Genomic DNA, 20,334 nt, shown 5'->3' with positions numbered 1-20,334 from the left:
ACAATCATGACTTTGTCTTAATATGGCTGCAAAATACTCAGTAATACTTTGCCCAGTAGTTACTATACCTAGACACATAATTTTTAATTGGTTAATGCTCAGACATGAAATTATCTATATCCATCTCTAAATCAAATGTTTTAATACTTTAGAAACTGAGGTATTTATTATGTAAACCATTTTATGGGCTTCAAAGAGTACATGAACAGATTTCCAGGCAACAGTAAGGAAAGGCTTATTATCATCTGAGATCGCCCCACCACACCACAGGATGATTGACTGAGGTGGTTCCTACATAACTGATACTTTGTATTTCACTTCAATACATGCTAGGAGAATATATTTGACAATTTTGTAGCACATTTTAATATTAAAATATTGAAATATTAAATGGGATATTGGTCCAGACTTTCTGGATCTTTAGTACATCAGAGTTTCCCCTAGCAGATTTTTAAAATACAGATGCCCAGGCTCTATCTCAAGAGAGAGAGCTGAAGATTACAGGAAACAATTATTTTTTTTTTAATGTTTCCCAGGTAATACTAATCTAGCACAAAACTAGGTTAAATGAAATCATTCTTTTTCTGATTAAGAATAAAGAAGTAGGGGCACCTGATGGATTTTTCCTAAGTCTAGGTGATGTTCTAATCTCAACAGCTCTGATTCTAGGAAAAGTTTACATTATGTATTCTATAATCAACTTTAAACTCTGTATTACTATGTAGAGTTGAAATCTCTGGTTTTGTGTTTCTTAGAACATTTTTAATTTAGTCTTGTAACTGGATGAGGTTATATTATGTTCCTGTTACCAACATTAGATTCTGAATTGTTGTTTCAAGCTAAAAGTTGGCCTTCTGACTTAATTTATTTCTAAAGGCAAAATATCCTTTTTGTTACTACCAGTTATAGTCCATTTGTCCTTCATTACACTTCAGACAGAGTGATCAGTATGCAAGGTCAGTCTGATCCACAGAACAGGAGAACATTGGGGCAGGAGGGCCCTTGCTACAACACAGCTAAGCTCCTCTGAACTCCCAGGGAAATCTGTTCAAACACCATTGAGGGAATTTCACACGTAGGTCAATAGAATAAGAAGGTCTATGCTAAATTCCTATCAGTTACTAACTTGTTTTTAATAATTTATTTGGCTTTCACCCACATTTAATTTATTATTATGTTCAGTTAGCCAACATAGAGTACATCATTAGTTTTTGATGTAATGTTCAATGAATCATTAGTGGCATATAACACCCAGTGGTCATCACAACAGGTACCCTTCTTAATACCCATCACCAAGTTACCTCCCTCCCCCCATCACCTGAAATTTATTTGGCTTCTAAGCAAATATCTTTAAAAAAATTTTTTTGAATTATTATGTTGAATTCTTAAATTATCCTGGCTTTGCATGATCAGCCAACTGTATTTTCCTGGGTTTACTTTTGGCACCTGTGTCTTAATGCCCATTATGGTGGAAAATATGCAATAGCAAATCAGTAGAGGTCTGCTGATCAAAACAAACATTTATAGAATATGATCTCAGTACTCCAGAAAAAAAAAATTAAGATATGATTAATGTTTACTTACATAAATCAACATATATAAAATGTTGTCAACAAGAGATACATATCAAACATTTGCAGACAGGACTTATTAAGGAAGAAAGTTTTCAGGGAGAACTCGTTACTATTTAAGAAAAGAAAAGATGTGGTGTATGGAACGGCAGATTTTAGAAATGAAGGACTTTCAGGAGAAGGGAGAACTTGCTATTAGGAACCAGAAACAATTCTTTTCTCTCCAACAGTGATTTAACAATATTTTTTCACAGCTTTTTTAGCTGCTCCTTCCCCAAACTTCTATTTGCCATGACTCTCCAGCTCGAGATAATACAAATCACCAGTACCATGAAAATAAATCATGTAATTTCAACTTCCGCCTAGTCAGTGTAGGCAACATTAATACACAGTTCAGTACTGTTGTGCCCGGTCTCCTTTGAAATTCTGCAATCTTAGAATCCTATTATTTCAAAACTATTTCTTTTCTTAGGAGATCAGGATAAAGGAGGGAGGAGAAGGAATAGTGATCTTCTCCTTGGTCTTTCCAAGTTTTAGAAGGATTATTGATACTGTTATTTATAAGTGCAGATGATTATAGGACCTTGCAACAAGCTGTCTGTGGTCATTTGAATAATTTTTCCCTCTTAAAATTTCAATCATTGTCATCAGCAGATGTCGAAGAAAATATTATGATAAAGTCAAAAATCAGAGGTGATGTTCCTGTTATTTAGAACTCATATTTAATTTTCTCTAGAAGTCAATTAAACTGTTCAAGTACATTGCCAAGAAGGAAAAAACTCGCACTGGCTTTCTTTATATTAGGAACAGTCAACACGTCAACATTGTTCCATTTATCTCATCTTCCAGAACATATCAGGGGAGAAAGCAAATTAAGTCTTATCATGATGACTATTGATGGGTTTTTTAAGGCTTTTTTTTTTTTCCATATATAAATGGGGAAAGAGATTAAATCCTCATGTGGTAAATATTACAGAGTAAAGAATCAGCTCTCAAACTTGGGCATGCTTCAGAATCATTTGGAGGCCCAGGTCAAGGCAGACTGCTGGCCCACTCAAGGAGGTCTGGGGTGGTACTCAAGAATCTGTATTTCTCATGAGTGCCCAGGGGATGTTGGTGTTGAAGTACTGAGAACCACTGGAATTCAGGATGGTTTTCTATCTCCTACTTTTCCTGAGGAATAGAATTTAAGACAACCCATTATATCCATAAGAACAGCATCTTTGAAGCAAAGCTTCCATAGAAGATCTACAAAGATTATAGATCTCTCATTTGCAGCTCTGCTGGACAAACCAAATGGACTTAAATAAAAGCAGAGTGTTTATCTGAGCGTCCTTCTCTCTAGAGCCAAAAGGACTAGAACACACCTAGTTTCACCTTTTCTCCTATTCTTGGATCTCTACTTTTTCTCCAGATACCTTATCTGCACCCTCCGCGTGGAGTCCAAGCTCCCCACTCTCGCACCTCTATGCTGAACTTAGCCTGTATGTTTACATGGTACAACTACATAGAAACAAGTGGGCACAAGGACAGAAGGCTGATTAAGGCAGGAGCCACAGTTTTTCCAGTCAAAGCAAAGACAAAACCTCCTTCTCTTGGCTACTGTTGATGAATAAAGGAGAGGCTAGTACATAGAATCAAGCATAATGCCCAGCATACGGGAGGCCAGCTCTCCTCATTGAAGAACCCATTTCCATCCTTCTAGAACTTCCAGCCTTCCCATGTCGTTTTATTACTCTCCCTGCCAGCTGCACTTTGCAACACTCCCCCATCCCCTGAATATCCTAGAGTGTACCGGGCACAAAGTCAGAGAAAGAAGATGCATGGCAGAGTTGTCAGTTTTCCAGAAGGCAGAGAAAAACCAGAGGACAGATAGCTGGTTGCCTGTGAGAAAGCAAAGTACCAGCAACCAGAGCTATAGAATTTTCTGGCCCTTTTAATCACCGCTGGCTCAGCAGTTTTAGTTATATGTCAGCAGGCCATCTGACAGAATTCAACAGATGCAACCACACAATGCTTGGTAGGCAGCTCTGGACTCATGGTGTCTTGCTGAAAGGCAAGCATTGGCTTTTTCACCGTTTCTAACTCACTGTTGTTCCTCTGTTGCCATAGCCACAGGACATGCTAGTCCTTTGGTTTCCATGAAGTCCATGTAGAACCAAAACTCTAGTCCAAAAGTGGAACAAATATCAGTCTTATGCTTTCATTCACCCTTTTAGACAACAGAACAATGATCGGTGGATTCAAGTAGTCAGCCCAGGAGTTTGAGAAGGGCTATGGTAGCAGTTAGGGACTGGGCATCTGGGTGCCAGTTTTAATAAACAATGTGACCTTGAATAAACCCCTTCAGAGTCTTATGTCCCTAACCTCATCTGTAAGACAAGATGTCAGCTGGCTAATCCACTTCACATTAGCATACAAAATCTATCAAAATGCTTCAAGTACAAATGTCCAACAAGGGCAAATTTAATACTGGTGGTTAAGTTGAAATAACTACATTAACTAGAATCAAGTCAATCATCAACTTTCACATATATACCATTTTATCAAGAATGTGCCAGAAAATACCCATAAGGTTTTCACTTAGCACGCATGAAGCTAATAATATAAACCCCTCCTCATGATACAGCGTTTGTCAAAAATCCATTGCCAATTTTTCCACTTTGGAATAAATGTCTTTTCTGAGTGCTTTTCTTGGCTAGCAGATTTCTATGAAAAGAATTTCTTTTTCAATTTGTTTCACTTGTCAATAGAAGATAACCACTTGGAAAAAGTACTAACAATTAAGTCTCAAACCTTTTAGGAAAAAAGAATTAAAAAGTCAGAGGGTCCCTGGGGGGTTATGCTCCTAGCCCTGGTGTACACTCACAACACTGTTGGCGCATTAAGTGCCTCAGCATTTTCAGAAGTGTAGAGCCCTTCACAGAACCTTCTGACACTAGAGCGGGCCCTCCAGCTTGAGTCAATCTACACTCCGGGCCTCAAAAACTCCCAACAAGAATTTCTCCGGAGAAAAGTCACCGAAACACCGCACACAAACCCTGTGGGGCTAGCCCCGCTCTTGCCTGGAAGTGGAGGTGCCTTTCCAGAGCTGCCGTACCACACTTGGCCAGTAGGTGCTGCCATCTCGACACGTGTGACTCTAGCCTGAGCACAGGTTCCAGGTTTCAAGCTCTTGCAGATAAAACCTGGGTTTGGAGGTTGGTAAAGTCTTTTTTGCAGTTATCTAGGGTTGATCAATTCTGAAGGCTCTAATTTTTGTTCTTCGAGCTAACTTAAAGCAGGGCAGCCTGAGAAATACCTCTTAGACGGGAGGCCTGAGAAACAGACTTCCACAGGTGTTTGCGCTGCAAACCTAAATAGCCCCCTATCTTCAATCATGCCAACGCCAGAGGCAGAAGAAACCCTGCAACAAAGGATGAAAGCAGAGCGAGCTCAGGAAAGCTCATGACTCCCCCAGAGCTGTTTTAATGTAGATATCTCTGTGAAAGCTCACTAAGTCCTCCTTGTGTGGGAGGCAGGACTTAGGGAAAAGTCACAATGAAGGTAGTAACACACCATGTCCACCCATCCTGACATACTTGTAAAGCATTCAGACTATGCCAAAGAAATTTCCCGTGATTCCCCAGCATATGAAAAGCCTAAATTAGCTCTCCTCAGTAGACCCCAGTCTAGATGAACTGTTACGTACCTGGGAGGCAGTTGCCTTTGTTAGAACATGGACCACAAACAAAATCAGTTAAAAAGCAGGAGGGTCCCACAATGGAATGCCAGTTAGGTTCTCTTCATGAGCAAAAAGCATTAGCCATACACCATGAATATCCAACCCATCAGAATAAATCGTAATAAAAGACGTTAAATGATGGCTGCATATGAGAAAAGCCAGTAAGTTTCTTTTTCCCAGTACTTTCCGCTCATTGGAAACCAGTCATAAGAAAAGGTTTATCCTCAGGCTTCAACCAGAAACTGAAGGGAATGAGACCTTGTATTAGGGTCCTCCAGAGAAACAGAACCAATACAATGGATATGTGAGTTTAAAAAAATAAATAAATAAAGTAGAAAGATTTTAAACCAATGACTCACGAAATTGTAGAGGCGGCAGGGTAGGCAGAGAGGCTGGAGGCCCAGGAGACACTCACGGCCGGAGGCAGTCTGGGGGCAGCGTTTTCTCTTCCTGAGCAGTGGTCAGGCTTTTCATAATAGGCCTTCGTTTGGACTCAGCCCTCCTCGTTTTAACTTAAATTACCTATTTAAGACCCTGTCTCCAAATATAGCTACATTCTGCGGGTGCTGGACCTTAGGGTTTTAACATATGAATTTGGGGAGACAGGGTCCAGCCCACTACAGCCATGAACAGGCATGAGAACAATCTAGAGATTAAAACAGAGAAAGAGACAGTTAAGGAGAGGCTGGTTAAAAACCTGGGTTTCTTGGAGCAGAGATTCTCAAAGCGTGCTTCCAGACCCAGCAATACCTAGGAAACTGTCAGAAATGCAAATTCTTAGACCCCACCCAAGATGGGCTGCACCTGTGGTGGGGGGAGGGCACAAAATTTCTTTTTAAATTTTCATTAAGCAAATACAGTTCATATACAATGTTATATTAGTTTCAGTCTAAAACATGATGATTAGATAATTCTGTACAGTACTCAAAGCTCAAAATGACATAGTTACCACTTGTCACCATAAAACACGTTATAATGTTATTTATGTTCCTTATGCTTTATTTTCATCCTCATTACCTATTTATTTTACGAATGGAATTTTCTACGTATTAATCCCCCTCACCTATTTCATCCATCTTCCCCCTCTTCTGACAACCACCCATTTGTTTGTTCTCTGTACTGATGAGTCTGTTTCATGTCTTGTTTGCTTTGTTTTCTAGATTCCACATATAAGTGAAATCACACGGTATTTGTCTTTTTCTGTCAGATTTATTTCACTTAGCATAATGCCCTAATAATACCTAGAGGTCCATCCATGTCACTAATGAGAAGATCTCATTCCTTTTTATAGCTGAATATATTCCATTGTGTATATACATACCACATTCTATTCCTCTATCAACAGACACTTGGGTGGCTTCCATATCTGGGCTATTGTAAATAATGTTATAATAAATACAGGGGTGCACATATCTTTTCAAATTAGTGCTTTTGTTTTCATCGGGTAAATATCCAGTAGAATTACATGGTATTTCTATTTTTTGTTTTCTGAGGAACTTCTATACTCTCTTCCACAGAGGCTGCACCAATTTACATTCCTACCAACAGTGTGTAAGGGTCACTTTTTTCCACATCCTCACCAACACTTGTTTTTTCTTGTCATTTTGACACTAGCCATTTGGACTATCTCACTGTGGTTTTGATTTGCATTTCCCTGATGATTACTGATGTTGAATATCTTATCAGGTATATCTGTAGGCCATTTGTATGTCTTCTTTAGAAAAATGTCTACTCAGGTCCTCTACTCATTTTTTTAATCAGATTATTTGCTTTCTCACTGCTGAGATTTATAAGTTCTTTATATACTTTTGATATTAAGCCCTGATTTGGACATATCATTTGCAAATATCTTCTCCTATTCAGTAGATTACTTCTCCATTTTGTTGACAGTTTCCTTTTCTGTGCAAAGGCTATTTATTTTGGCATAGGTCCCGATATGTCTCCTGAGGCAAGGAAAACAGAAGCAAATATAAACTATTGGGAATATACCAAAATAAAAAAAATTTTTTTTTAATTTTTTTAAAAGCTTTTTTACAACAATTTGTTTTTAATAAGCCCTTCAGCAATTCCAATGATAGTTGTTTGAAAACAACTATCTTAGAAGTTGCCTGATTACAAGAACAATCTCACCTAAGAAATTTTCCAACAAACATGGGAGTATATATTATTTGATCTGTGTGGTTTCTTTAAATATATTAGGCTGAGTCATATTTTATAAATCAGTCCTGGAATCCATTTTACTCTTATACATTGGAACTGGAGCCAGAGCTCTAAGGATAAGCAGGATAACAACACTGCATAGGAACTTGGCCTCTGAATACAGATTTCGCAGGGTAAAAGCAAAACTGTGGGTACCCAATAAAGCTTACTTATCAAATACCAGAGGACTCTAATTGCTGTCTGTCTGGTTGGACACCTCAATTACTTTATGCAAGTCCCATAAATGGCAGATTAAATTACAATGGCTGGACTTAGTAAGATTAATTTTACTCTATTTAAAAATTGGAAAAACAAAACAAAACAAAACAAAACCCAGAAATAGAATTGTTACATGGTCATGTTTGAGCAAGGTTCAAATTTACACTATGCTACACCCGGCCCTAAAACACATTCTCAACACTCACAAGTCAGCCTCTGCCAATGCAGCAGCCAATAAACCTTTAGCCATGCTTGTCACCATGCCCTTTGGGAATCTACAGTGTTAGGAACAAAAAGATTGAATTCACCTGTGAGTTACTGTCAAGCCTCAGTGGCTGGTCAGATCTACAAGCAAGGACATGCACGACGTTTATCCGCAGAAGTCGACTTCATCTGAGATATACATGCTATCCAGTGGTCAGGTCCATGCCACTAAAGGTAAAGCCTACGTCCAGTAAGCCTTCCTGCTTGCCTAGCATAGTTCTCAGAACATAAGGTACAGAATCACATTGCACAAAACAATTAGACCCAACACTCATAATACTTTTTTTTTCTTTTAAGTACGCTCCACACCCCAACATGGGGCTTGAGCTCATGACCTGAGATTAAGAGACTCATGCTCTACTGACCGAGCCAGCCAGGTGTCCCGATACTCATCAGTCTTTATGTAATTTAGGTGGCAAGAAATTCCCAGGTCTTTGGGGAAAAAATTATTTGTGGAGCCTAAATTTTTATATTGGCTATCAAGAAAAAGATTGTCAAGTGGTCCTTTTGATTGGACCGAGATCTACATATACCCTCTTTGTCACATTCTGTCACAGAATGAAAACTATGAGCTGAATATATTTGGGTAAGCCCTATATGAACAAGCTTAAGGACTAATTGTGAGTTGCAGTATTTAACTGTGTCCAGATAGAACAGAGAACATTTTCACACTGAGCAACTCTATCAGCAGGTCATTGATTGAGAAGTTGATGTTTGTTTGTCTGGTGCCACCAGAATAAGGGCAGTCTTATTGCTGGAAGCTAGTGTTCTAGACAAATAGTCAGGTACTGTAATCTGTATTCTTTTTTTACTCCTTCATGACTCACTCTTCTCTGGGTTTATCACTAGAGCTCTCCCTGGGGTGGTTCATTACCTGTGACTGATCATACTGTGTGGGTCTCTCCCATTAATAATAAGTGAAGTTAACTTAAATTTAGCATCAAGAATTATCTTGAAAGGAAAATAGGTTCATAAGAGTGGCCTCTATGGTTTTGAGAGGAGGCCATCCCACAAATATGGCAAGGACCTCGACGATGTGAGAGGTAGTAGAATGTCACCAGCAATGACAATTTAGCACCAGGTGGTAGTATAACCATTTCTGTCCCACTTCCCCTCCCACAGCCCAGTTACCGAGCTGCCTCCCATTAGTTGGGAGGCCATGCGAGAAAGAAAAGATTGAATCCTGGAATGGTTAGGCCCATTTGCTGTTCCATTGGGATGGTTCTGGTCCTCACATTCTCAGAAATGCAAATCCTAAGTTCTGAGAAGATCCAGAATCGTCTTTGTGGACCACTGCCATTTTAGTTCTTGGCCTCGGCTTATAGATGGGGTGTATCGATAGCACAGTCTGTGCTTCTGAGCTACATCAAAACTCCTTCAATGCCCCCTCCTGGTATCAGAAGATCAGGCTATGTTCCTTCACTTCCCTTGTACGTGGCCCATGCAGAGATTTTAGTCTTAGAGTAGATGTGTTTGTCTTTCAAGCAGTATACTCAGAGTAGGCATACATTGCTGCTGCTTTTCCTCCACCTTTGGCCACATCTCCGCTTCATGGAGACTTGTTTTTCCCAGCTACCTCCTCCTGCAAACAATAATCTTCCCTCTGTTAATCCTGTTCGTACCACCTTCCAACACTGGGCACTGCCAAAAGACATTGCTTCCAGAATGGGTTGAACCTCACATGCATGAGCAATATTCCTGACTCACCTGGAGGCAGTTTGGCCTGGGTATTAACACTTGAATTTTAAGCAGATGTATGTAAGAGCAGTTCCGGGATTAGCCACTCTGAACAGGAGATGGCAGTAGCAGCCAAGGCATTTGGTCACTCTGGTCCAAGTCCTTTGAAGAAAGGGCATTTCCTGTCTGCTGTCATTTCTGGGCGTAGTTAGTCTCACCGAAGCCATGGTGGCTAAATAATGCGTCCAAAGTCCCAGACCTTGTGCAGTCCCACAACTATCAAAGAACTAAAAATTGCTCAAATTGAAGACTAAATAACCAAATGAACAAGGTGGGAAGTTACTGTTAAGTCTCACTTCAAAGGAAAGGAAGAGTCCTCCAGAAAGCACAGACACTCCTACTCAGGTTGACATTAGTGAGATAGTTGGAAAAAGCAAGGATTTGAGACCCAGTGCATGTTCTTACTGAGACTTTGAGCAAGTTATTTAACAGAGGTGACTCAGCTCATGCCCACATGTGGATTAAAAGGGTAAGGAAGTCTTACCTCACAAATTTCACAAATTTCATAAAGGGCCAGATAAGTAATGCCCATGAAAACTTTGTAAACTATGACATGCAATAAACATACAAGGAAAGATTTTTGTTGGTTTGTCCCTGCGGGTTTTTTTGTTTTGGTTTGGTTTGGTTTGATTTGGTTTTGGTGAGGGGGGGGGGGCAGCATTGGGTTTAGGCTTGGGTTTTGTTTGGGTTTTTTTTTTTGTTTTGGTTTGGTTTGGTTTTTTTTGGTCCAGGTAATACGTCCAGAAGCAGTTTGACCATGGGATCTACTATTTCTCTGATATTTATAAATCCCCAGAGAGTTATGGCACAGAAATTACTTTGTAACAGCTCTAAATTCTTCGTTTCATCCCGGGTCTACAATTATGCTTTCACCCAGGCTCCTGTCATCTGTTGTCTTGATTTATGAAAGCTTCTGTTCTCTGATCTCATTTACTTCTGCCTCCTTTAAAACTTACAAAATGTGGCTGCAAGGTCAGATTTCTCATCATTACAGCATTACATCCTCAGGTATCATCATTACTGTCTTAATAAAGCAGGCAGTTAGTTCCACAATAGTCTGTTTAATCCACTGGATAATTGCTCAGGCTTCACTATATAATCCCTGGCCTATCCCTTGCTAGGATTCCAGAACCACTGTGCTGTGGTTTTAAACACTGATGTGTTTGTCACATATATTAATTAAAAATTTATTTCTAGTCAAGTATATGATGAATCAAGTACAGCGGAGAAGAAAAATATACCTCCTGTTAACCAGTTTTACTTGGAGTGAAAACAGTATGACCAGAAAGTTTTCTAGTAACTTCCATACATCTACAGACTTTGCAAAAGTTGAAAAGAAAAAACAAACAAACAAACAAAAAAACCCTAAAATTTAAAGTATTACAGTCTCAGGTATTATAGAAGATTTATGAAGCATGGAACCACACGAAATTTTTCATGTAGTTAATAAGACAGAGATATATTATTTCATTTTGCTCCACTTGTGACCCGGAGTGAATTATATCCACCATAAAATTAGACCTAACTGGACTCTGGTACCTGAATGGCCAAGAGGTATACAAATTTCCAGCACAGCTTTATTAGCAAGTGGGATACAACAAGACCATACTCTAAAGCCAGTCCTCAGTTTTATTATTTATTTTGCTGCCTTGATCATTTTTCTGCACTCATTTGGCTTGAAGGCACAGACATTCCCTGTTGATTATCTCTACTTGGCCGTGGGTTTCTGCTACACATTTTGATTCCTAATATGGTAGCAGGAGAGGGTTTTGTATGAGTTCCAGCCAGTTTCTCTGGGCTTGTGGAATGCAGTGAGGAAAGAATCCTACAGAGATGAAAACATGAACATTTGCATTGATAAAGACAAAAATAAAATAAAGAAAGGAAAAAAGGGGATGTTTCTCTAAAGAAATTTGTTCTTCTTTTTTTTTTTTTAACTCTGGCCACTTTCTAATAATGTCTTACAGTTGGGAGATTAGGGGAGTTAATGTGTTTTTTAATTGCTTGTATTTTTTTTTTTTTTACCATTTCAAGTCATTTAAAAAATGTCTGAGGGTTATTATAGAAGCAACACGAACAAAATTAGCTTTTCATCATCATCAAAGTTTAAATCCTTGAAGCACCCAATCATACTACCTTGTAAATTAGCCATATAATGATGAAATCTGAGAAAGTAAGCTTCACGTCCCCAAAAAACCATAAGAGATAATGTTGTCTATTAAAGGTACAAATTATATTATTCCTCTTAATTTTTGTAGCAATATGAACTAATGCTAAAGAATCCATATATTGGTCTCAGAATTTAATATAGTTTTTCTCTCAAAGTCCTAAGTTCACAGAAATATTCATTTGGTAAAAATTCTTTAAGCAATACAGCTCAGATGATGAATTCTCCTTCAATAATGAGCTCATTTTCCCTAAATGTATTTATTTATTAAAGTGCTCTGTATTTTAATAAGCCACATTTGCACTTGTGTTAAAATGCCATTATTTCCATCATCATTAACATCCATTTTATGTTTAACTTTTATGTAATTAAGAATTACATTTGGGGGCGCCTGGGTGGCTCAGTGGGTTAAGCCGCTGCCTTCGGCTCAGGTCATGATCTCAGGGTCCTGGGATCCAGTCCCGCATCGGGCTCTCTGTTCAGCAGGGGCCTGCTTCCTTCCCTTCCCCTCTCTCTGCCTGCCTCTCTGCCTGCTGTGATCTCTCTCTGTCAAATAAATAAATAAAATCTTTAAAAAAAAAAAAAAAAAAAAAAGAATTACATTTGGAAGCTATTGCCTCCAGATTGGCTATATCAACATTTGAGGTTGTGTCTATATAGGCTTATCAGCTACATCTAAAAAAAAAAAAAAATTCACTATAGAAAGACTCATCTTGAAATCCAAGAAATTCAACTTGCCAGTATAGATACACTTAGCAACAACCATAAACACAATGTGTTTAGTGAGAAGGAATAAAGAAAATAAGCATAAACGGGTGCTCTGTAGTCAAAGTTCTTTAAGTCCCACACAGAATTTCCACTTGCATCTCAATGGCCAGAATCTAGTCTTGACTACCTTTCTTAGAAGGGAAGCTGGGAAATGAAGTCTTTTATTCTGGCTGGCAATGGGTCCAGTGACAAACTGTGGTGCTAAAACCAAAGAAGTGGATATTAGAGTAGGAAACACACATTCTCCATCATAGTCAGGTTCACAGGTTCCTTAACTTGCTATTATTGTCAGTCAGAGGATGACTTAGCTTATTCGTATTTACTTATTTAAATTAGAAGTAGTGTTTTGCTTCACTGATGTAATTATGTATAAATTAAAGAAAATTTTAAAATGCAAATAAAAAAAATGTAAACAATCTTAAAATTTGCTACCCAGAAATAACTTAATTTTTTGGTATATTATTCTATTAAATCATAATGCCTATCTTTATGCACATATGTGTATCTATACACTTTCCCAGGACCCTGAGACCATGACCTGAGCCAAGGGCAAAGGCTTAACCCACTGAGCCACCCAGGCGCCCCTGTATTTCTTTGATTACTATTAAAGTTGAAATATTTACCCCTGCCTTAGATTTAGCCTTCTCTATTATCATTAAAATATACGGCAGGAGAGAAAGAGGTTCCATGGGCTCAAATTTGAAACTACTAACTTCAGACTGAAAGAAACAAGTCCCTGGTTGTTAGATAAGTCATGTATGCTAACTCGTGAGCAGCAACATAGAAGAACAGGTTATTCTTCCATTTCACTTGGCACTCAGTGAAGATGCCCCATGACCACTTCATGTAAGGTACCCCAATTCATTCTTCCATCATTTAAGAAAGAAGTGACTGTGATCTTGGTTTAGCTTGTGTTGAGTTTGAAGGATAATGCTTCCTATGTCACTTATCAGTTTTCTCCTAACCCAGTTATTCCTTTGAGTTGACTGTCAAGCTCGTGTCACAGCAAAGTGGCAAGCAGAAATATTCAGAAGGGCTCCCTTTTAATTCAGGTTGTCAGTGAACCACAAAATCTGTCTGCTCCACTACTTACATACTAGATCGATAGCTCCAGTCTAACTTTGCAACTGAGCTAAGAACACCTCTGTGCCTTTAAGTATCTGATGCTGTGTCACATATTACACCCCTGCAGCCAGGGTGATGTACAGTAAGTAGTCAGATCACACCTTGCCAGGCAAACAGCTATTTGTGTCATTTCCTGATGTTGCTGAGTAGAGAACCTCCAATGTCTTGGGCACGTGCTCTCTGTGAGTGCACTTACAGAAGTCACTCTGGAGTAGTTTGCCTCTGGCACTTTTTAACCCTTTCCTTGGACCCAAAAGTCAATTAGTAAAGTAAGAGTTAATATAAGAGAAGTTTGAACACTGTAGGATAAATCCCACTTAGCCCATAAGGACAAACTTCATATAAGCGTGTGCCTAAATACTAAGGTACAACTCCAACAGGAGGATTAAAATAAATTTCATCCTATACCAGCAACACCAAAAATGAAACATTGAACACAACGATCTCTTTTTCTCTGTAAACCTAACAATTCTTTTCCCTATATGTAAGGAAGACAAATATGCATGTTTGTTTATAATTTAGGCTGGCCTTGTGCACACAGAGCACACTCTAGTGAAACTTCAATGGGCAATAACATGGAGAACTACAAACCCATAGGTTTGTAAGACACCACTGGGGTTTGCCCCACCTCCACCGCCTTGCCAGAGTCTCTTTTTTTTCCCCTCTGTAGGAAAAACTATTTAGTTAGAGTCAAGCATCATTAAATCAAAACACAAAGGAAGGAGAAATGAATTATGGGTTAATTCCACTTTACGTGCCATTGAGCCACAGTGGGTATAAAGTATTATTGTGCTATAAAAATGCATTGTGTATTCCAGGAGGAGAAAGGATTTGGTAAACAAGGAATATGGGTGTGTACCAGGAAGTGGCCCCAGCCCAGGATTCTGAGAGTGTGTGTGTGTTAGTAAGGTGAGGCCACATGTAAAACCTCATTCTTCCACACAGTAGTTGAGACTTTGTCCTAAAGTAGGAATCTCCCAGAGGAATTGCAGCTACTCATCTACTATCCAGGAATGTCCCATTTTATGTAATTTGGCACACTCTGTGTGACCTCCTCCCTTTTACCACACAAAGAAGCCCTATACCTGCAATCTTAGTAGAGAAGTAAAACCCTGATTCCTAATCAGCAGAGCTGCAGGCTAACAAAGGGAACATTGTGATGAGAGCAGCTGTCATTAAGCAGAAGAAGTCTTGTGCCATCCACTGCCTGGAGATAAAAGGAATACAATCAGTATGAATAAAGGGCAGATAGGCACCAACTCTAAAGCAGTGTATTTCTTTTAATATGAGTGGAAAGAAGGCAGAGACCTAGGAAGGGCACAAGAACCACAGAAGGCTTCTCGGTGGAGGTGATGTTCACTACCCTAGACAGACTTGAGCCATAATGTTCAGGGTCCTGAAATATCAAGTGGCAGTAGGACTCCAGAGAACCTTCTCTTCCCTGGGGATATAATGAAGAGCAAAACAGACAAGTATCTTGTCTCATGAACCACCCCAGAAAACACAAGGCCCTCTGTTCTTTTTGCAGGCCTTGTTGCAGTAGTTACACCCAAAAAACTCAGATAACTGTCCCTTTTCAATGGCCCATATGTTCTTTTTTTTTTTTTCACTTATTTATGTAGAATTCTTTAAAATTTATTTTTGAAATTATAAAATATTTGTCCACGACAAAGACCAGAAGTGTCCAGTCTTTTTCCCCACTCCCATGCCCAACGCTTCCATCCAGAGATATCCACTGTTTCAAGTACACCCTTGTGGAAATGTTTCATGCCTATATATGCCCCGATTCTATACTGTGCAAAAATACTATACTATTTTATTATCTTACGTACCTATGCTATAATGATAGTTCCAAAGTGTTGATAGAGGAGGGACTTGATGGGGGCAATCTTTAGAAAAGGGTCTTAAAACTGTACTGTAATACACTTAATATAAAGCAGAATATCAACTGTCTTTATCAAAGAAAGGGGGGTGCTGAAAAGTAGGAAACACTAAAGCCCTACCAAGCAATTCCTTGCCTTTAGGAATCTTTGTTTATAAGATTCCTTATAAGAGCATAAGAGCACAAAAACAGGTGCCTAAAATTCCACTGTGGGAATGGGTTATCACTTTTTAATCATTCCCCCAATAGTAGATATTCAGATTGTACGCAAGTGCTGGTCTTTATAAACAACACTACTTTGAACCCCTTTGGATACTTAGGCAAGGGAACCTCTGCAAAAATGCCTCCAAGCAGAATCCCTGAGTGGAAAGGAGTGATAAAATGTTGCCAAACCCCTCTCCCAAGACGTTGTTCCAATTTACAGTGGATGGGAGAGACGATCTATATAATCTAGGATTTCCTTGTAGGAACTGCTAAACTACGCTGCCACAGAACTAGTTCTGCAAGCTTAAGACTCAAGACCAAATTACCTGTTTGGAACTAGGATCCCAATCGTGTATGCAAGTTCAGCTCTCTCTGAACTTTTGACGTCCCCGGTACAGTTTGCGTTAGTAGTGCAGCTAAATTGTGGCGCAGCACTTCCCGTCTACCTTAAGAAGCATTTTTGTTTTAGCTTTCTGGAGTGTAAATAAGCTATGAGAGGGTCTCCATTGCAAACCTAGGGGAAATACTATAGAGAGGGCGAACTGATCAGAAAGAGGGAGCTGTGAAGGCCAAATGTGAGCCGCTGCTTCAGGAAAGCAGACCAAAAGAAACGAGGCAGAGAGACGAGTTCAGGAAATTAAGTAAGCACTGTGTAACAGTCATGTGACCATGTTAAGCTGGAAGGGAAGAGCCTTAGATAATTGCCTGAACCACACCCCCCCCCCCAACAATGCAGGACTGCAGCAAGGCTGAATGGCTATAACTAAAAGTTGAGCTCTTCTGCTGTTTTCACGTCACGTTCAAATGCTTTTCTGAAACATATGATTTCATCTCCGTTACCATTTTGATGTTTATATGTGCGCGTGTGTGTGTGTCCTCTTCTAAACAGAGTTTGGGTTAATATTCATGCTAGTATTCATCTGTGGTAAAATAACAGATGATCATTGTATTTTCAAATATATAAAAAATAGGGGTGCCTGGGTAGCTCAGTGGGTTAAAGCCTGTGCCTTCAGCTCAGGTCATGATCCCAGGGTCCTGGGATCGAGCCCCGCATGAGGCTCTTGGCTCCCCCTCTCTCTCTGCCTGCCTTCCTGCCTACTTGTGATCTCTGTCAAATAAATAAATAAAATCTTTAAAAAAAAAAAAAAAATATATATATATATATATATACCACATAAAAAATGACAGCACTGGAACTTTGATTTCAGGTTTTGTCAAATACCTTTCAAAAATGAAGTTCATACACTAAGGCTTCTCATACATAATTTATGCTCTTGGTTAAAATAGCAATAAAGTGGAATGAAAAGTTCAATTTCTTTTTTTTTTCTAAGAGAATGAGTAAACTATTATCACCCGTGTTAATATTTCAAACAGCAAAGTCCTAGAAATTTATTTCTGCTCTTAAAGAAAAGTTTGGGACTAATAAATTCCATTATACATGCACTATTGATAAACAAATGACGAATAAAAGGTACAGTATACTCTAGAATATAATTAGACTATCAGTGACATACAAATCATAGCTCCTCTGTTAATCAGTAAGAAAACCCCTGTTGTCATGAAGGGCACAAATACAACAAAAAATCCCAATATGTGCATAGATGTGGGTGTGTATTCTTCCAGTTCTTCACAGGTGCTACGAGATTATACTACAGCAGTATGTTTTAACTTCATCTAAATCGTAAAGCCTGTGTCAGTTGTCAGTCATCCCAAGTCTCCGCTGAGTATGATTTGAGTCCACACCGAAACAACAGAGACAAACATTTTCATTTCGTCTTTCCCACCTCTGCAGTTTGTCATTGGACACCTGTTTTCCTCCAAACCACTTTTATCTAGGATTAGGTAGGTCTCTGAGCGCCTAGGGTTTTTTTGCTTGCTTGCATGTTGGTCTTTCGTTTCCCAATCACCTACGATGTATTTCAAAAAGGATTTTCCAGAACGTGAGAATTGTCAGGTACTGGTAAGTCCTATTGCTCAGCTCTCCTGAACAGTTCCCTGTCTCCACCTCTGTCTCCTTTCCTGGGCCCCAGCTGGGTGTAGGTCCTTACCACTTCCCCGGTGAAGGCAATGGCCTCCTAAAGCTGGGTTCCCTGGGCTCTTGCCTTGACTTTCTTCCTTCCATCCTACACACTACTGCCAATGGCATCCTCCAAACGAAAAAAAAAAAAACTCCTGTTTAAACCTTTAATTGGCCTTAATTAGCTGCTCACTGCCTTTGTGATGAAATCCAAATTCCTTAGGACGCTCCACAAGTCCCTTCCTGACACGGCCCAGGCCTGTCTCTCCCAAAGCTGTCGTTTGTTCCTTATTTACCAGGTGCTTGAGCTGTAATAGCACCAGACCACTTCACACACGGAAGCTTTTGCGAGTGTCATCCCTCAGCATCCAACCTGGAAAACCCCTAATTCTTCCTCTAAAATGCTTCTCAGGCCTTCATGTCCATATGACGCCCTCAGAGGTCTTGCTAAAGTGGAGATTCTGCTTCCATCTGTCCACAGGTCTAGGATGGGGCCCAAGTTTCTGTTCTGCACCTCTAACAACTTCCCAGGAATGCTGAGGCTGCTCAAAACGCACGTTGACGAGCCTCAGAAACGTGACTGTGTCAACACGCCTCATGCAAAACGCCTCCCCTATAGAGCTGATGGGCACAAAACGTCCTCTTCCTAACTGTATAGCTTGGGTATAGGGTGCATAGATCGCCTTCTACATCACACTCTACTGTAATTCCTTGGTCACATGTCTGCCCTTCTTAACCTCCTGTGGGTCATCTAAGGGCTGGAATGCCACTGATACTTCCTCAACATTAACATCAGAGCCAAATGTATAGGCATTTTATAGAAGTATTTTGAACGGGAACTAGCAAAGACTCTTAAAGCAGTGTCTGCATGGCTCCATGACAAAGTATGGTCAAAGACAACTTTGCTGGATTGGAAGGTTAAACTAAATTCTTAGCTCTCAAATTCATGCATTTTTTTTTTTAATGTTACTACCATCGTCTCCAATGGGATTGGGGGTGGGATGGAGAAGGGAGGCCTGGGACTACTTGATTTCTATTCTTTTAGCCAGCATGTAAGTCTAGAGACTGACTGAGACTTTGAAGATTCCAGACCCGTTAGTACAAAAAAGTGATGATCTTTGCAGTCTTGTCAGTGAGGTCTCCACCCACCTCCTAGCTCCCCGACTCCTCTACCTCCGCTGCACAGCACAGCCCTGCTCGTTTCCAAACACTTGACCTTGCACAAAAGAATGAAGGAAAGCCAAGGCATGATGAATAATCGCCAGCAGGGCATCGGGGTAAAGAATGGCATATCAAAGACATTTGCAGGTCTGAGTAGGGAGAATTAGTAGCAACAAACAACTACTCAGTGTTTCTTCCATCATATCCTATCACAAACAGAATGGGATGGGCCAGAAGTAACCATTCCAACTACAGTAAACCAATGGCTATGAAGATAACAATGGCAGCACATTGATTCTCTGTGCTGAATGTACATTACAGTCACCTAGGAAGTGATACTGACAAAATGTAAACACCTGCCCCCCCCCCTACCCTACATCAACTAATTCAGAATCTCTGGGGGCAAGGCAATAGTTTTTAAGACTCTGCAGTGATTATAATGGGAGGCCAGAGTTGACAACTACTAATAGGGGTATCGCCACACTGGATGCTTGGGATCCCCTACAGCTTGCCTCAAAAGTGAATGTCTAGTCTACACTTTCAGGACCCAACAACTGGCCTCCAAGTCTTATCCATTACAGGTCACATAAGACCAACCCGGCATGTTTTGCCTTTTTCCTTATGCAGCATGCACTGATGATTCTATAACAAAGGATTTATTTGTTCCCACATCTCTCATTACACAGTTTCTATTGAGAAATCAGTATGTTGAGGGAGAATGTGACCCACAAAAAGAAGAAAGTTGAATTCATTTGGAAGAGAAAATTTCAAATCCACCTGAAACACTTTCTTTTTTCTTTTTTTAAAGATTTTATTTTTTTATTTGACAGACAGAGATTATCAGTAGGCAGAGAGGCAGGCAGAGAGAGAGGGGGAAGCAGGCTCTCTGCTGAGCAGAGAGCCAGATGTGCGGCTCAATCCCAGGACCTGGGATCATGACCTGAGCTGAAGGCAGAGGCTTTAACCCACTGAGCCACCCAGGTGCCCCCCTGATACCCTTTCTTAATAAGTCTTTTTTTTTTTTAATTTTTAATTTTTTATAAACATATATTTTTATCCCCAGGGGTACAGGTCTGTGAATCGCCAGGTTTACACACTTCACAGCACTCACCAAAGCACATTCTTAATAAGTCTTAATAATCTACCTTGCCTTGCTTCTCCTTCTCCCTATACCATCTTCTGCAAGTTTACTGGTCAGAGTGGCGAGCTTACAGCATTAGCACAGGAGCTCAGGTAGGGCCACATTCACTGGATCTGAAGATACAATGCAGAAGTTTCAAGAAAAGAGGATTCTAC

General features: G+C 39.8%; 1 protein-coding gene across 1 annotated transcript in view; it reads left to right on the top strand.

Annotated features, from left to right (window-relative positions):
- The window catches only part of SYT1 (synaptotagmin 1), a gene marked incomplete at its 3' end in the record, with an annotated part of 225,879 nt that extends 222,763 nt beyond the window's left edge, over positions 1 to 3,116 (top strand). Inside the window, exon 8 of the mRNA XM_082742418.1 lies at positions 2,986 to 3,116. Coding sequence (XP_082598544.1) covers positions 2,986 to 3,116 — 131 coding nt within the window. The remainder of the gene's footprint in view (positions 1 to 2,985) is intronic.
- Positions 3,117 to 20,334: the final 17,218 nt, after the last annotated feature.

The sequence above is a fragment of the Mustela nivalis genome (assembly GCF_964662115.1).
Source record: "Mustela nivalis genome assembly, chromosome: 7".
In the NCBI taxonomy this organism is placed as follows: domain Eukaryota; kingdom Metazoa; phylum Chordata; class Mammalia; order Carnivora; family Mustelidae; genus Mustela; species Mustela nivalis.
This window is presented reverse-complemented; position numbering and strand designations above follow the sequence as displayed.